Genomic DNA, 17209 nt, shown 5'->3' with positions numbered 1-17209 from the left:
GGTGTGTTTAATTAGGGTTGGAGCTAAACTCTGCAGGACACCGGCCCTCCAGGACCGAGTTTGGACAGCCCTGGTCCAGTGTCTCATTTAGCCAGACAAACCTGTGAAGTGTGCACACTTGAACTAATACAATGTACGTGTGGACATTAGGACTCCTGAGTGGAAATTCTTGCAAATGCATTAAACCAGCTGTATGTATCCATAAACATAATGCCCTACAAATGCTCAACAAAAATAACACAGACATTCAGACTGACCTGAGTTTATCAAATACATGTGGAATCTTCCACACGTGCAGCTGCTCGATGGTGGTAGACTGTCTGACAACATCCTCACAACACACAAGCAAAATACTTGTTTAATAATGCTGAAGACCTGAATAAAATTTTGTGACTTTACGTTTTAGTTTGAGCCTTCAGACAAAACTGTGATACAACAGCGCCATCTTTCTATGTGAGACTGCATTACACACTGAGTCTAGAACGGCACTTTCTTTGGCGATATTTGATGTAAAAACCCTCATTTTCACGGGTGGAGGCTATCGCTACATTAAAAAGCTGTTTCCACTGATTTTTGTTGTTGCTGTTGTTGAAACATGCCACTTTGCTCTGCAGTGGAACATTAACCAGTGAATACACCGGTATGATAGTAAACGGCTAATGCAAACTAGTCGTTCTTGTGTAACATACATTTAACAACATTGTAAAACACGTCAAGAGGAAATATGAGTGTGATCTGGTTGTAACAATGCTATAGAAGAAATTATTATTAGGACTAGCTTCAGTTTTTTGCATTCCATATACTTTGTAGGTTTTATTTTTTAATAAAAATTCCCAAAATGTACACAACATACAATAAATGAATCACAATGTAAATTCGTGGTCACAGAATAAGTATATGTAAATTATTATTAGGACTAGCTTCAGTTTTTTGCATTCCATATACTTTGTAGGTTTTATTTTTTAATAAAAATTCCCAAAATGTACACAACATAAAATAAATGAATAAATCACAATGTAAATTCGTGGTCACAGAATAAGTATATGTGAAGAACTCAATTTTGACAAAAATGTCAGAAAGAACCTTATAATTCCGAGACAATATTTTAAAATCTAATTTATACTTGTGATGGCAAAGCTGAATTTTTCAGGACTCTTAGAATATAATATACTATATAAAGAATATAAAAGTCATTTATTTGAAATATAATTTTTTTGTAATATTATAAATGTCATTGCTGTCACTTCTGATCAATTTAATACATTACTGACCCCAAAATTTTGAACGGTAGTGTATCTGCTCAAATACTATTCATTTAGTGAAGGATTCCATAACATATCTAACATCTTAACCAAAAAAGGCAGCAAAAATAAATAATAATAATAAAACAAAAAATACATGACAAATGCTTTGGGAAAAATGCTCATTTTTATTAGTTATGCATCCACAGAGGACTTTGATAAAGAAAAGTAAACTCTGATAAAGAAAAAAGTCATTTCACCACAAACTGCATCTTTCTTGAATAAGGCTGGAGACAGAAGGTCACTTAAAACAACCACACTGTTGAAATGGTATCTGTATTTTTAATACTCCAAGCCAAACTCTAGTGTTCATGGAAGACATTTCTCCCACAACTCATCTTATAAGCAAACGTCCTCGAATGTACGATCTACTTTCACTGCCTGCCACAATTCACCCATAATCTGCTTAATATTATTTAAGCAATGCTTTTCGGTCTGTGTGGTATGATAAACAATTGACTGTAACTCTCAAGACTCCTGAACGATTATAGCAATGCTGGTTTATTGTGTTTCTTTAAGCTAGTCATCAGTCTTGGCCTCCATCTCCTCTGCATCATCGTCTCCATCCACCTCTGCATTCTCTCTCTCCAGCCGCTCTAACTGCCGAGCCAGTTCTGTCTCATCTGTGTCCGTTACCACTTTTGGCTGCAGGGATATCGAAACAAGGTCAATGCTATTCAATACAACAAGATTTATAGCAGCATACTGAACTAAAGTTTCAGTTAGCAATGTCTCCATGCCAGAAAAATGGGAAATCATGATCATTTCTCACCTCCATCTGAATGTTGAAGACGCCTCTCTTCTCTTCGATCTTCTCTTTAATGACAGCCATGGCCTGATTGAGCACAGAAAGGCCCTCTGTGCGCTCTAGCGTGGTTGTGGTCATAACATAGCGCGGAGGGGCAATCAAGTTGATCTGCAACAAAAGCAATGAAATAGTGAGCAAATCTGGATCACTAGGAGCGCCTACTAGATGGTTTCATCCGTTTTAAGAAAAAGTTTTCGGGAACCATTTTCACACAACAAGTTTATATTTAATAATTCTAAAAATGTTGTGTGGTGTAACAAGTAAAAAGTACATTCTTCCTTACATCTTAAAGACAAGCAAGCATGCACATCTTAATGTTTTTATTTTAAATGTTTTTAAATATACTTTTAAGGTTCTTAATCTTTAAAGGTTCATTTTTTTATTTAAAAATAATATATATATATATAGTAAAATTGTAATAAAACAGATTCCCTAATATTTTATATAGTATGAATTGAAATTAATTATTTTAAAAGTTTAATTAAATTTCAATCATTTGAATTACTTTTAATTATTTGACATTTTTAAATTAATTTAAATTGTACAATTATTTAATAAATATATCATTACATTTTTGGGGAGTTGCACAACATGACATTTTACAACTTGAACGAACCTTGCATTTTAAAACTTGTCAAATTATTTGATTTTTTAATATTTATTTATTTGAAGTCTTTTTAACCTTGACCACATGACTGACAAACATTTTAAATTACTAACAATATATTTTTTTAAATGCCTCACATTTTTAATCAATTTTATGCCACTTACGGTTTTCTTTTCAAGAATTTGATTCTTTTAATGAGGCTTTTTAATTAAGAAATAATAATTAAAAAAAACAATCATCATAAAGTGTATTCAAGTTACTGGGTGTATGAATTGCTTTTTTAATGCATTTTTGAGTAAATGTATATAACCAGAACAAAAAAATGTGGTACTTACCTTGATTGGCATACACTCTGTCGAACACTTCAGTCCAGCCCTCAAAGCATCTTTCACTGCATCGATGCCCTCATAGCCATAGCAGGCCACCTCAATGTCCGCTCTTATTTTAACAGCCTGTGGAGTGAGTCGTCTGTTGATGTTATCAATCAGAACGGCCCTTTCTTCCTCCGTCAAATCCAGACCATCTAAAATGGACGTGTCTCTGCCCAGAATGCAATTTACGCAATTGTGATATAAAAACATTTTAGTCATTTTAGTGACAAGTCATTTCATAGTCAATACTTGATTGATGAATGCATACTTACGACACAACCTGCTTAAAGATGTCATAGGCACCGTATCCAGGCCGCTTGTACTTCTCATCGAACACCCAGGCGGTTCGCTGGTACAGACTCTCTAGCTGCTCATCTTTGGTGTACTCTAGGACTTCAGCTACATGCCTCAAAATGCTGTAAACCTATAACAATATACACATATATATACACACACAAACAACATCTATGAGACCATAGGTTTTAGAAATAGAGAGGCTGAATTCAGCTTGCTAAGTGGGATTGACTGGAGGGCAAAGATAGGATAACAATGGCTTTAAAACAGTGTCAGAATTCATTTTCATCTCTGTCAGTGAAAACTGGCATTTGGGTTTAGAATTACTAAATTTAGTAATGCCTTTCAATAAGGTCCCATTAGTTAACATTAGCAAACGCATAAACTAACAACGAGCAATACATCTGTTACAGCAATCTTTCTTAACATTAGTTAAGAAAAAATACAACTGTTCATTGTTAGTTTATATTAGCTCAGATCCATTAAATACTATTAACAGACACACGTTTTACCATGTTCTAGTATAGGTCTGATGATAATTTACTGAAAGATTATCAGTAAGGTGTAACCAAGTTCATTATATTCATTCACAATATGCACACACTCATTCTTAACCTTATGCCTAATATGCTGAAAATGGCATTACCGTCAGTCGTTAAACATTTCTGTCATAACACAGCTGTCAAATATGAAAAGTTTAGCTACTTACGCTTACATCATAATTTTTGACAACTCAAGCTGAAATGTATGGATTTTGAGATGTGATCAGCTCTGGTCAAAGTGTATTCACCATTAAACAGACAAGTCATACTCACCGTTTTAGATTTTGTGAACTTGTCTTCGCATTTAACGGCCTCTTCAGGTGATACTCTTCTTTTGGATAAATCAATGTAGCCTGTGGAAATATGGATATCACAGGTTAAAAGGAGGAAGAAGAAAAAAATCAAGAAACATAAGTTTCAAACACAGCCCTGCCTTTCTCTTTATCCACACGAATCACCACCACACACTCGTTGCGTCCGATCCGGATGAGTTTGTTGATGGATCGGATTCGTCGTCTGGAGAGCTCGCTGAGCAGGATCATCCCCTCGATGTTGTTGTACTCCAGCAGACTCACATAGGCGCCCATCTCTGCTATCGACCTGACATTGACCATCACCACATCTTCCACCTCTGGAAACCTGTGCTGGTAGAATCTACAGCTGAGTCCTGGCATCTTGATCCTGGCTGAGGGAAACCGTCTAATGTGAGTCTAATGCGGTCTGTGTAGAAAGCTCAATAGGCTTTGAGACAGCCAAAGAAAAGCTTGTCACTCAGGTAACGTTAAACAGTTATGTTCATAGAAAACGTCTGTAAAGCGTTAAGAATTGAGACACAAAAGCTGTCCATCAAACATACGGTAAACTATAAACTATAATTGATAAACAAATAGAGGAAAAGATACAGTTCAACAATTCAACACAAACCACACCACTTTCTGCCATTACAACTAAACTCTCTTTCACTTAACTTACCGATATATAACGTTAGAATAAATGTGTACTGGAATTTACTTAATGTCCTTTATTTGATGATGAGAATCCAAGTGCAAAGATACAAAATAAGAAGGAAAACTGAACAGCGGTTTCTCTGCTATCTATTTCATCAGCATGTTGAAAATCAGGCGGAAGAGGAAGTCATTCTTTTGTTCGTATTGTGTTAAGATGCTCTGCACCGCCTTCTAGTGATCCGGAGGCACACTTGCGAATAAAAGCGACATGCCAATGACTCACAAAATGTCTGAGTTCGTGCATCTTTTGTTCTTTGTTCTTTGTCTATATTTATATTCATGTAATTTATATTATAAATAAATATATTTAATATATAAACATAACATATTTTCCTGAAATATATACATGCATGTGTGTGTATTTATATATAGCTACACATAATAAATAGATATACATACATACATATATATTCTTGTTAGCAATGGTTACCTCCAAAGAAACACATGCAGCCATCAGCGCTTTGCATCAAAATGGCCTCACATTCAAGGAAATTGCTACAAAAATATTGCACCTGAAAGAACCGTTTACCGGATAAGTATTCAGGACGTCCCAGAGTGTCCAGCAAGCTCCAGGACCGTCTCCTCCTGAGGAGTCAGCTGGAATTGTGTCACCAGCAGTGCAGAGCTTGCTCAGGAGTGGCAGCAGGTTGGTGTGAGAGCATCTGCACGCACAGTGAGGCCAAGACTTTTGGACAACGGCCTGGTGTCAAGAAGGGCAGCAAAGAAGCCACTTCTCTCCAACAAAAACGTCAAGGACAGACTGAAGTTCTGCTTTTATTTTTTTATGATCTTTCAAGTTATTTTCTCTGATGAAGCTCCCTTCCGACTGTTTGGGAGATCTGGAAAATCCAATGTTCGGAGAAGAAAAGGTGAACGCTACCATGAGTCCTGTGACGTGGCCAACGGTGAAGCATCCTGAGGCCATCCATGTGCATTTTCCAGCATGATGGAGCACCATGTCACAAAGCAAGAGTGGCTCGAAGATCATTACAGTGAAATTGTGGATCCATGGCCAGGAAACTCCCCGGATCTCAATGCCATAGAGAACCTGTGGTCAGTCCTCAAAAGGCGAGTGGACAAGCAGAAGCACACAAATTGTGATCAACCCCGAGAGCTAATAAGGCAAGAATGGATCGCCATCAGCCAGGATTTGGCCCAGAAGCTAATATCCAGCATGCCAGAGCGAATTGCTGAGGTTATGAAGAACAAGGGTCAACACTGTAAATATTGACTCATTATATTTTTTTGGCAATAAAAGCCTTTAAAACTGTTTTTCATTATACCATAGAAACTTGGAAAAATAATCTACAAATACTGAAGCAGCAAACTTTGCAAAACACAAAATTTATGTCACTGCCAAAACTTTTGGTCAGCCAGGATTTGGCCCAGAAGCTAATATCCAGCATGCCAGAGCGAATTGCTGAGGTTATGAAGAACAAGGGTCAACACTAAATATTGACTCATTATATATATTTTTGCCAATAAAAGCCTTTAAAACTTATATGCTTATCATTGTTTTTCAGAATACCATAGAAACGTGGAAAAATTATCTACAGATACTGAAGCAGCAAACTTTGCAAAACACAAAATTTGTCACTGCCAAAACTTTTGGCCATGACCGAATATGGGTAGTTGACAAATAGGCAGTAAAAAAAAAAAATCTTAAAAAAAAAAAAAAGACCTTTTTTGAAAAAGAAATGCATATATTTATGTAGTGTGAAGTCTGATCTTTGAGAAAATATAAAGGGGCACTAACTTGATCAATTTTATCATTTTTTTTTTTTTTTTTTAACATTTTCACTGAACTGTACCATAAATTTGTCCTATGGTATGACAGCAAAAATTAAGAAAAAAAACCTCTTAATAATATATAAATAGCATTAGATTTATCTTCATTGTTAGATGCTTATTTTCATATAGTGTTATTTATTTAATATGAAATTATAATTAACATAATTTTTTCCCCATGACTTGTTGGACAATTTCAGGACAAACTTTGACAAGAAGACAAACTTTGCTGTCATCTGTTCAAAACGGCTGAAAATTATAAAATTTTAAGATGAGTGATGATTATATATCCCCTGTTGCAATAATCAACTTTTTTTTTTAAAGATATTTTGAGATAAAAACAAATCTGTGGTTCTTTTATGTCACACCATAGGACATTACATCACACTAAAGGACAGAAATGGTAGTTTATATTAATTTATTAATCAATATTAAATTATTTCTATTTAATTTTGAACATGTCAAAGGAGAAAGTAAGTTTAATTTTGATACAAACAATATCAACATGTATTTTAAACAAAACAAAAAATTATTTTAATCAACAAAATCAGTCTTAGTCAATCAGTATGTTACAGAAACTCTTCCAGCCCCCTGCTGCATGTGCGGCACAGCTAAATATGATTGATATTCAAACTATATTCATTAAGATGTGAATACATTTTTTTTAACTATATGCTATATACTTTTTAAACTCTACTCTTTTTAAGGAATCATTTTGATTCCATTTACTTTCTGCATTGTTCTCTTAGGATCTCCTCCCTTCTGCGTGGATCCGTTACTTTTCTGTCTATATTTCTGTGTCCTCTGTCTTCCACTAATTTCTCACCCTCAATTCTTTCTGTTTCAAAAACAAAGTATCACATTTTATACTTCTTTTCATGACACTTTATAACAGTATAAGTTTTCTGCAAATACATCAGAAAATAGTTTAATGTAATTATTGCATTTAAGAACACTGAAAATGTTCAAAAAATACTAAAAAGCAGTTAAACAAATCTTATTTAATTATTTAAAATGCTTCTTAAAGAAACCTTGTCCTCTTGTGTGACATCTTTGTCCTGTTGTGTGACAGTACTGGCGTCACACCAGTGGACATTATCTGTCACACCAAAGGATGTTTCAGTCTTTTGTGTCAGTTGATGTCCTTGCTATTCCGAGCTAACCTGTCATTAGCAGTTAGCAAGACACATTTGCATAATTTTCCATGATTATGTAGTTTAACATGCAGTTTTTAATTCAAGTATATAATTTAAGGGTGTCACACCAAAGGACAACAAAACGTAACACTTTTATAGTGGTTCCAAACAAGGTAAATATTTGAACAATTCTGAGACAAAAATTGACCATGTGCACGTCATGGGCTTCACAGGGGGCTTCAGTAACATAATCATGAATGAGGTCCTTCAACTAATTTAATTTTTTTCTGGAATTGGCTGATTTAAAATCAGGATATGGTGTCACACCATAGGACATGCTTTTCAGAGACAAAATGTATCAAGTTCCTACGCTTTCAGAAATATATGGATGAAAAAAATGATTGCCATTTACTAAAATAGGCACATGTACAATTATGCCGGAGGTATTTATTAACATTTTTATGTTTTTCTTTTTAATTGATAAAAGTTGTAATTTAATGAACCATGCTTGAGACAGTAACACCATAGGATAATTCTGAGATTTGGCTCAGAAATGTAAAAAAAACTAATAACACTGCAGCTTTTATAACAACGGGTCCATGTAGGACAAAGAAAATATATATATATATATATATATATAATAAAAAGCATCATGCAGAATCATAATGAGCTAATAAAATTGCCATCTCATCTATAAAGAAAAAAAGATAAACACTATTAATCTGGGCTTTAATTCACTTAAAGTATAATTCATACAAAAACAGTCGAGAAGGAAAGGTGATTCTTCTTTTACATTCATTAATTCTACTTCCAGTTGACTGGCATGTAACTAGATCACATGAGACTGAGGTGTTGCACAGCGGGTTACTGGCTCTGTCCACACTCACAACACACACCAAAGTGTAGTGCACAAGAGTAAAAACCTCAGCGGTGTGTTTCCTAGTGGCTGAGCTATTCTGTACATTAAAAAAATATTTAGGTTGCATTCTAAATACACATTGATCATCTTAATGAAAAAATAAACTAAAAACAGTTCTGCTGAACAAATCTCCGTAAAGCTGTTTCCAGTGTGTGCTTGAATCAGCAATGGAGATAATACTTGTCTGCAAAAACTGACGGTCCTTCTTTTAAAAGAGTTGTTACCAATCATGTGCACACACACATTCTCTCACACACGCACACAGCTTTTCTTTATCTTGATCTTGTCCATCAAGATCAAGTGTTCCTCTCTTCCAGCATTTGCACTCATGGGCTAAACATTCCCCAAAAATCATGCGTTCATAAGCATACACTCAGAACACACATCTCACCTCAACATGGAGCTGATGTTTCAAACCAATGGGAAAAATTCATGAAACATGTCCAGGTAAGATTACTGCCCAAAACCAAACAGAAAAACATATATATTGTGTGCAAAGAAAATGAAGCCTGTGTTTGGACCACATTTTTTCACAAAAATTAAGCATTTCTTCTTGTCTTTTTATTGTATTTTTGTTTTTATTCTCAAAAGTGATTCAGATTAGATTCTAATGTCTGAACAGCATTTTGACTTTATTATAATAATACAACCTATACATTGCATGATTTTATAAGTGCAAATTAAGGTCAAATATTTTATGTTGCTAATTTTTTTCATATTGCATACTGTAATTTTAAGAACACAAAAAAAAGAAAGAAAACAAAAGAAAAAGGGATTTTTTCTTTCTGATTTAGGGCGAAATAAGACCAGGACATGTTCTTGGCAGGTTTCATGAGATCCTAATAATGTAGAGCATTACCACAAGTTAAAACAACACAGAACCTTCAAATCCACTCAAAAACAAATCACAAACGAAACATTTCAAATTGTGCAGAAGCATTGACTAAGACTAGGCCGTGCTGACGCCCAGATGGTGAACCTCACTGTATTGCTGTCAAATTCTGTTTACAATACTGGTTACACTTCTGAGTGCTGGAAGTGCATGTGAATACTGAGAGAGCATAGACTTACATTTAGCCACTTCCATCTTGCAGCTGTGTTCAGATGTGGCCTCGCAAACTCTCAAAAAACCTGAAGTGTACCTCTGTCATAATCACAGTGTTGCTTGCCATAGGAACACTGAGGAGGCGCCACAGGGATAGAAGGCGCCACAGGGATAGAAGGCATCAGTCGCGTTGACATTTATCCCTTTTAGTGTCTTGTAAGCTTGAAAGAGTTGTTCAGATGGGCACTGAACTCACTGTAACATTGTACATCAGAGTTTCAGGGTGAAAGAGGAGAGAACAGAGTGAATGAATGTCTTTGTCCACTAATAATGTCAGGGAGCCCAAACTATTCTGGAGTCTGAATATCTCATTGAACTTTTAAAAGTGACTTTTAGTAAAGTTGCTTTCCCACAACGTAAACCCTCCACATTTGTCCAAAAACGTCTTTTAAAATACATATAGAATATTTACAATCATAAATAGTTATCAAAAGCAGTATAGAAGCCCTAATTCTACTGCCGCACCAAGTGCTGGTAACTCTCAATGGAATGTGGGTAACCGGACTCAAAAACACATCATGATCGAACGAATTCTGACATAAAAACTCTTATTCCCTCAGCCTGCTGACAGCGCAGTGCAGACACTTCTGGCGAGGTCTGAGGGGGCGTAGTAGTGTCCTTATCTAGTGTTGAATCCTGTAGTGGAAAAACGGTGGCTTTCAGTCAACTCTATGGAACCCGAGAGTGTGCGATTCACAAACAGTCTGCTTTTCATTTACACCCGTCTGTGGAGGGGTCGCTGTGAGTGGGCTTCATCTCAACGCAGCCAGGATGAGGGGACCCACTGAGGTTCAGTGTCTAGTTTATTGATGAGACGCAGCAGCTCCTGGTAGGCCTTGTCCAGGTCGGTGTTCACGATGGCAGCGTCAAACAAGTGGCCGTAGTTCTGCTCCATCTCACGGGCCTTCTCGATGATGTCTCTCAGCTCCTCGGGCTGAAAAAACAGAAAAAAACAAACAAAAGAGAAACCATGAGAATGGGAGTAGTAGTCCAAAGGGCCGGTTCACACAGAGATAGAAGGCAGGGGAATGGGGGGAAAAAAATGCAAGGCCTCGAGATGCGTTCTTTAATCCTCATGTTGTGTTCTGGTCATTTTGACCCAGAGATGATTTTCTTTTTCCTAAAATGCTAGTTAAATCTTATTGCAGTGGACTAAAACTTACTGATTATTCGTAGGACTCATTAATATGAGCATATGCATCTCAGTTTTTGAGTGAACATTGCCCCAAATAATGCTTTTTTTACTCAAAAACTGAGGTGCATAAGCTCAGATCAACGAGGCCTTCGACCACAACAGAAAGAACTTTACAAACAGATTGAATCCAAAAATGTAAAAAGGCTGGCCTTTTTTGACTGGAAACAAATTAATTAAAATATTTTCAGTGCCATTTCATGCACAGGCTTGAGACTCAGGCACACAGGTGTAAGACGTTTGTCTAGTGCATGTTTACTAGGGCTGGGAAAATAAATCAATGCATCGCGAATCGAGAAATGATTCAGCATCGATTCTGAGATTTTCCGAATGGATCGCGATTCTTTCTCGAGTCGATTCTGAGCTTAGTTTTGAACAGAAGATGGCACTGCATGCTTTAGAAACAGCCGTACTCTGCTTGTTTCCAAATCCTTACACACACTTGAACCTAAAATAATTATTCCTAAAATTCGAAATGGTTGAAGTGAATTACAAGGGTGTTCACAATGGGCTGTGTTCACATTAATCTCATGTCATAAAAGCATTCTGAGCTGAGGTCTCAGGACTCAGCCGTACGCACAGGCACTCTTCTTCATGAGCATTTGAGTGTGCGGATAAAAACTAGATTAGAGTGCCATCTGCTGTTAAAATCTAAGCTCAGAATCGATTCCAGAGAGAATCGTGATGCATTCGGAAGATCTCAGAATCGATCCACGAATCAATTCTGCATCGATTTATCGTCGCAGCTCTAATGCTTACATAGAAAAACAATGGAAATCAGCACAGTGGAATGCGAAAACATTCTTTGTGAATGGCTCCTGAGAGTTGATCTTTCAGGGCCGATGTTTACCTTTGGGTTTTTGTTGTCTTTTGCTAAGAGGGCTCTCAATCGCTCCTGGGATGGAGGAGCAATGAAGATAATGTAGGGCTTGAGGTCTGAGCTGCGCAATACCTTCAAAGACTAAAAAGGTAGAAGAAATAGTGAATAATAACAATCCAACAAGCATGTGGTACTTGATTTTCAAAATTTGCCGCTAAAATGCTAAGGCAGAGGTGTCCAATTCTGCTCCTGGAGGGCCAGCTTCCAGCAGAGTTTAGCTCCAAACCTAATTAAACACACCTGAACCAGATAATCAAGGTCTTAAAGATCACTAGAAGCTTCCAGGCAGGTGTGTTGCAGCTAAACTCTGCAGTAAAGTGGTCCATCTCACCTGAGTGTGTACACAGAGAAGGCAGATTTTGCCCGTGTTGATGACTTGTCGGACTGAGTCTGTGCTGGTGCCGTAGAGGTTCTTTTCAAACTCTCCAGACTCTATGAACTTCCCTGCCGCAGAGTCCATCTCAAAGGCCTGACGGGACACAAAGTGATAATCGCGGCCATTCACCTCGATATCGCGACGGCTTCGCGTGGTGTCTGTGGCAAAGAGAGTTTGTTGCTTAGGACATTACTGAGTAGCACAGGCTGATAAACAGTTTGTTTTCTGATACTTACGAGGAACAGCGCCAGCAAACCTGTCCGGCTCACTGGAGAGGAATCTTTGTCGGAGCTCATTTTGACCACAGTTTGGTGGGCCGATGAGAGCAATGGGCCGCTTGCGATTGGCTGGCTGGTGATATAGTGCCATTTCTTCATATGTGAGAATCTCCTCGTTATCAAAGTCTGCAGAGCAAGAGAAAACACTTTAAGCCCAAAGTATACTTTGGCTTTTATGCGTATACTAAGGTATGCGGTCAAGTCTACGTGATGTAAATTTCAACATCAGTAAAACACGTGTGTATTTTATACACAGTCTGATTTTTCTAACTGTGCATACTCTCTGTACGTTCAGCTCGCACATGCCTTGAAATTGTTTGGAGTAACTGCAGTTTTTTCAACACGGGCCACTGCTTTAAAGTCACAAAAGAAATGGAACAAATACTGGAGACCGCAACAACAATAGATGCCCATGCTGACAAGTGCTCATATGGTGGAAAGAGACACACAAGGCTTAGTTTCAGTACAAAGTTTTAGTTCAAGTACACAGACATTTTTATCTGTCATAACTTCTGGAGAGAAATCACGCAGATAGTGAATGAGGATGAAACATTCCAGGGCACATATATCAAGACAAGCGCCTGTGTTCACAATATCAAATAGCACATCATTTGAAAGGCTATATGCTATACTGTTCGTCAAAACTGAAGTACTTTAGAATTTAGGATATGCTGTGGAAAACATTGCTGTTACTCTTAAATTCTGTACATGAAGCACATGATAAAAAGTTTCATCGGAGTCCTCACAGGTGTGGAGAGACCCCTCAGCATGTACATTTTCATTCCAGTGTTTGTCTGAAGAGACTCACCATCATTTTTATTAGCATTGTATTGCATCTTCTTTCGCTTCTTCTTGTTCTTTTTAGCACACCAAAGTTTTCCTGTCAAAATAAGTTGAGTGTTAATGAGAACTACTGCGCATGTATGCGCTTAAGAGTGTGCACGAGTTCTGCGACCCTAACCTGATTTCTCAGGCTCTTTATCCTCCTCTATGGTTTGCTTCATTGCCTCTCTCTGCTGCTGGAAAGTTTTGCCTGGACAATCAGTAAGAAAAAGACATGTACGTCAATGTAAAATAAAACTAGGCAGAAATATTTAAACACAAATCTGGATCCACAGAATAGCACGTGAGATACGGTACCAGGGACCAGGCCAGCAAGTGGCTGGTTGTCTTCATCCCCATCTCTGTAGGCTTGCCACCAGTTAGGGTCATCTTGACTGATTATGTGGAGGATATCTCCCTTCTGAAAGCACAGGCCGAGCTCTCGACACGGAACGTAGGGGTCATCTGAGGGGTCGTAGTCAAAATGTGCCTTCACATGCATCTGGGTGAATGCAAGGATATGGGTTTGATCATTGATTACTTTTATGTATGCATTGTTTTACTCGAGCAGTAATTCATTTAGTTCTGACTGAAGGCCTCACCACAGTCTCTTTAATAGGAGGTGGTTTGGTCTGCGCGTTGGGAATGAGAACAAAAGTCAGTACGCCATGCATGTCTGCCTGTGAACATGAAAAAAACAACAACATTCAGTGTTCAGTGGCCTAAGAATGTTTTTGGATACTTCAATCAGTACTTACAAACGCTTAAGTGTTTTATAATCAAAAACCTAACAGACTTCTTCCTCTCATCCTTCTTTAAAATTAATTACCAGGATGTCGAAGACCTCGTTGACATCTTTGCCACGGATTTCCACACCGTTGATCTCCAGGATCTCATCTCCTTCATGCAGAAGGCCACTGTGTTCTGCCGCTCCTCCTTTCACAATGCGGCTGATGACCACACTATCCATATCGTTTCTAACAGTCGCTCCCTGCATAAATACACATGTGCACATTAAGTTAAAATACAGGTCATATGTCAAGAAGTGCATAATATTCTGGGGAAAAACAATGAAAGAACGTCCTCACCAATGGGATGTCCTTTGCTTTCTCAATCCGCACGAATTTGACAGTCTCCCCGCCCCACTGGGTGAGAGTCTCACTTTGATTGACAGAAGGAACAAGAGGCTCCAGCTGCATCTCCTGTTCAGCCACACTGTCATGGGCCATCATAAGCGCCTGGAGGATATGGAGAGCCAGAGATGATGGGTTATATTCAGGATGAAAGCCACTGAGTTCTACAGAGTAGACATGAGTCTGACCTCAACGTCATGTTATAGAGTTCAAAAGAGTTCAGGCTCTGAGACAGGGATTGCGATCACAGCCGTGGGCATCGGCACAGCAACATAGAGGAGACATGGGGGAATTGGGGGATGTGTGTGCATGTGATGTAAACAGACCTGCATGTGAGGAGTTTTGAGCAGGGTGCTTAGCTCAAGTCCTTCCTTCTGCGAGCTGTTGTGCATCATGACCTCCACCTGTGATGACAGATTCAACAACATCAAGTCATTACAGCAATACAACACTACTACATTTATTATGCCTTAAAGTATAGTAGTAGAAATAGCTAGATTTGACTTGAACACCTTTGACAAAATGCATTTCAATTTTATGATATACACTACCAATCAAATGTTTAGGACTAGGAAGTTTTTTCAGGTTTTTGAAACAAGTCTTGTATGCTTACCAAAGCATTTATTTGAACCAAAATATAGTAAAACAGTAATATTGTGAAACATTATTATTAAAATAAATATAAATGACTAAATAAAGTACTAAAGTACTAATATATATATATTTTATATATTTAAAAAATATATAATATGTATATTTTCTATTTTAACATTTTAAAAATGTAAGTTTATCATATGACGGCAAAGTTGAATTTCTTGCAGTGTCACATGATCCTGATATCCTGATTTGGTGCACAAGAAACATTATCTTAGTATTATTATTATCAATGTTTAAAACAGTTGTGCTGCCTAATATTTTAGTAAACACTGTGATTCATATTTTTCAGGATTTTTTTGGATGAATAGAAAGTTAAAATGAACAGCATTTATTTGAAATAGTAAACATTACACATCTTTACTGACACTTCTGATGAATTTAATTTACCCATTCTGACAAAGTATTAATTTCTTTCCAAAAAAAATTGCTGACCCCAAACTTTGAACGGTAGTTCATGTTTATGATTTCACAGATATATTAGGAAATTAAAACTGCTGGTGTTCACTTTTTAAATAAATGTCCCAGGTCTTATTATGCTTGAATCATCAGGGCATAGTCTAAAGAAAAAAATTAAATATTTCACAGTGTCATCAAAATGTAACAACTTTCTCTACCTCTGAAATGCCTTTATTCTGCTGACAAATGTGGAAAAATATTAACCAAAAATATCACAACCTACTAAGATCTAAAGAAATCCTCATGGATGAAATCAAGTCCAGTTTTACATTATTTCTGTATAAATATTCAGTTTTACTTAGAAAGGTCTCGTTGAGGAAATTAAACTGTGCTAACCATGCACACAATCTCGGATGACAACAGTCATACAAAATCACATTGTGGCAAAGGAGTGAGAAATGATCCATATGACTTCTGCACAACACAGAGAGAACGATGTTGTTTACTTTCAGATTGTACCACAGTGAAGCAACACAGTAACAGAAAGTAGGGCTCCGGATTTCAGCAAGATTCCTTTAGGTTTTTGTAAACACAAAGTGCAGCTTTGTATCAAGGGGTCAAAGCAATGGGGGACTTGGAGAGGTTTTGGAAATGATCCTACAGTTACAAGTCGTTGTATTCCACCATGTTCAAATCAGTTACAGATGGAGAACATGCAGTATAAAAGGGACATTTTTGGAGAACTTTGAAAAATACAGTATTTATGAGAAAATAAGGGGATAATATACAAGAGTTCTGTATGGGATGTGCCCACATTTTAAAAGACAGTCCACACTGGCTCTGGTAACCTGCCCCATGAGAGAGTGTATTACTGTGAGAGCACAGCACAGGTCAGTGGATCTCTGTGTCTTAATGAATGCGGAGGACAGAGCAACTCTCTGTCTTGTATTGTCCTGCACCGAGTGAGAGAACCAAAAACAACAACCATGAGTTTATCAGGCTCTCGTTAGCACTTCACACAACACTGATTCCAACTAAAGAGCCTTTTCAACAAATATCAGCTTCATTTGTGCACATACTCATTTAGCCAATTATTTGGACCGCTATAAAATGTCAGATCTCCTGAACTTCCTTTACTCAGGATTATAAACAGGTGCCATCAGCCAACCAGCAAAGTCAAGATGTAATTTTCCTGTGATTAGCAGTGGTGGACAAAGTACACACATCAAGTACTTGAGTAAAAGTACAGATACGTATAATAAAATATTACTTCAGTAAAAGTAAAAGTACTCCTTCAATTTTACTCGTGTCAAAGTACAAAAGTACTCGATTTTTTATGTACTTAAGTAAAAACATTTATACTGTTGATAAACAATATAAAAACAGACGTCACATAGGGCTAAATGCGTAGCATTTTAATAAAACTGTTTACATTACGGCAGCGGGGAATATGAACGTGCAGGGAATATTTTAATGTTTCGTTTTTTTTTTACCTAAAACATAGAGACACTTGATGTTGATGTGTCTGCATTCAAGATTTCAGTGGGCCTTAAATAGATCACCCTTTACAGCAGATTTAGTTCACAAACAACTGACA

General features: G+C 37.1%; 2 protein-coding genes and 1 long non-coding RNA gene across 4 annotated transcripts in view; 1 reads left to right on the top strand and 2 right to left on the bottom strand.

Moving 5' to 3' along the window:
* Positions 1 to 1411: 1411 nt before the first annotated feature.
* On the bottom strand, positions 1412 to 5064 carry LOC107657741 (eukaryotic translation initiation factor 2 subunit 1-like). 2 transcript variants are annotated; one of them, XM_016445975.1, is made up of 7 exons: positions 4896 to 5064; positions 4357 to 4664; positions 4197 to 4276; positions 3360 to 3511; positions 3052 to 3256; positions 2074 to 2217; positions 1412 to 1946 (listed from the first exon to the last, which is right to left on the bottom strand). In XM_016445975.1, exons 2-7 carry the CDS (start codon positions 4595 to 4597, stop codon positions 1821 to 1823), a joined length of 948 nt encoding a protein of 315 aa, XP_016301461.1. In that variant the 5' UTR covers positions 4598 to 4664; positions 4896 to 5064; the 3' UTR covers positions 1412 to 1820. The 2 variants fall into 2 exon arrangements, with proteins under 2 accessions (XP_016301461.1, XP_016301455.1); XM_016445969.1 differs by having other exon boundaries at positions 4357 to 4608.
* Positions 5065 to 9653: 4589 nt separating this feature from the next.
* LOC107657758 (uncharacterized) overlaps positions 9654 to 17209 on the top strand; it is a 14227-nt gene continuing 6671 nt past the window's right edge. Inside the window, exons 1-2 of the long non-coding RNA XR_001630716.1 lie at positions 9654 to 9729; positions 16437 to 16439. This is a non-coding gene — a long non-coding RNA (uncharacterized LOC107657758). The remainder of the gene's footprint in view (positions 9730 to 16436; positions 16440 to 17209) is intronic.
* LOC107657730 (MAGUK p55 subfamily member 5-A) overlaps positions 9727 to 17209 on the bottom strand; it is a 12011-nt gene continuing 4528 nt past the window's right edge. Inside the window, exons 4-14 of the mRNA XM_016445961.1 lie at positions 14886 to 14963; positions 14515 to 14664; positions 14256 to 14417; positions 14029 to 14106; positions 13745 to 13928; positions 13566 to 13637; positions 13413 to 13484; positions 12563 to 12730; positions 12282 to 12484; positions 11921 to 12031; positions 9727 to 10812 (exon numbers count right to left, since the gene is read on the bottom strand). Coding sequence (XP_016301447.1) covers positions 10636 to 10812; positions 11921 to 12031; positions 12282 to 12484; positions 12563 to 12730; positions 13413 to 13484; positions 13566 to 13637; positions 13745 to 13928; positions 14029 to 14106; positions 14256 to 14417; positions 14515 to 14664; positions 14886 to 14963 — 1455 coding nt within the window. The 3' untranslated portion in view covers positions 9727 to 10635. The remainder of the gene's footprint in view (positions 10813 to 11920; positions 12032 to 12281; positions 12485 to 12562; positions 12731 to 13412; positions 13485 to 13565; positions 13638 to 13744; positions 13929 to 14028; positions 14107 to 14255; positions 14418 to 14514; positions 14665 to 14885; positions 14964 to 17209) is intronic.

This window comes from Sinocyclocheilus anshuiensis, unplaced genomic scaffold (genome assembly GCF_001515605.1).
Source record: "Sinocyclocheilus anshuiensis isolate Anshui unplaced genomic scaffold, SAMN03320099.WGS_v1.1 scaffold3070, whole genome shotgun sequence".
Lineage (NCBI taxonomy): Eukaryota > Metazoa > Chordata > Actinopteri > Cypriniformes > Cyprinidae > Sinocyclocheilus > Sinocyclocheilus anshuiensis.
Note: the sequence above shows the minus strand (reverse complement) of the source record. Positions and strands in the feature narration are given on the sequence as shown.

Coding starts and splice junctions, on each gene's coding strand:
- LOC107657741 (XM_016445975.1), bottom strand. CDS start 4,597: ATGCCAGGACTCAGCTGTAGATTCTACCAGCACAGGTTTCCAGAGGTG. Junction 4,277..4,356: donor TCGTGTGGATAAAGAGAAAG/GCAGGGCTGTGT, acceptor ATATTTCCACAG/GCTACATTGATTTATCCAAA. Junction 1,947..2,073: donor TCTTCAACATTCAGATGGAG/GTGAGAAATGAT, acceptor ATATCCCTGCAG/CCAAAAGTGGTAACGGACAC.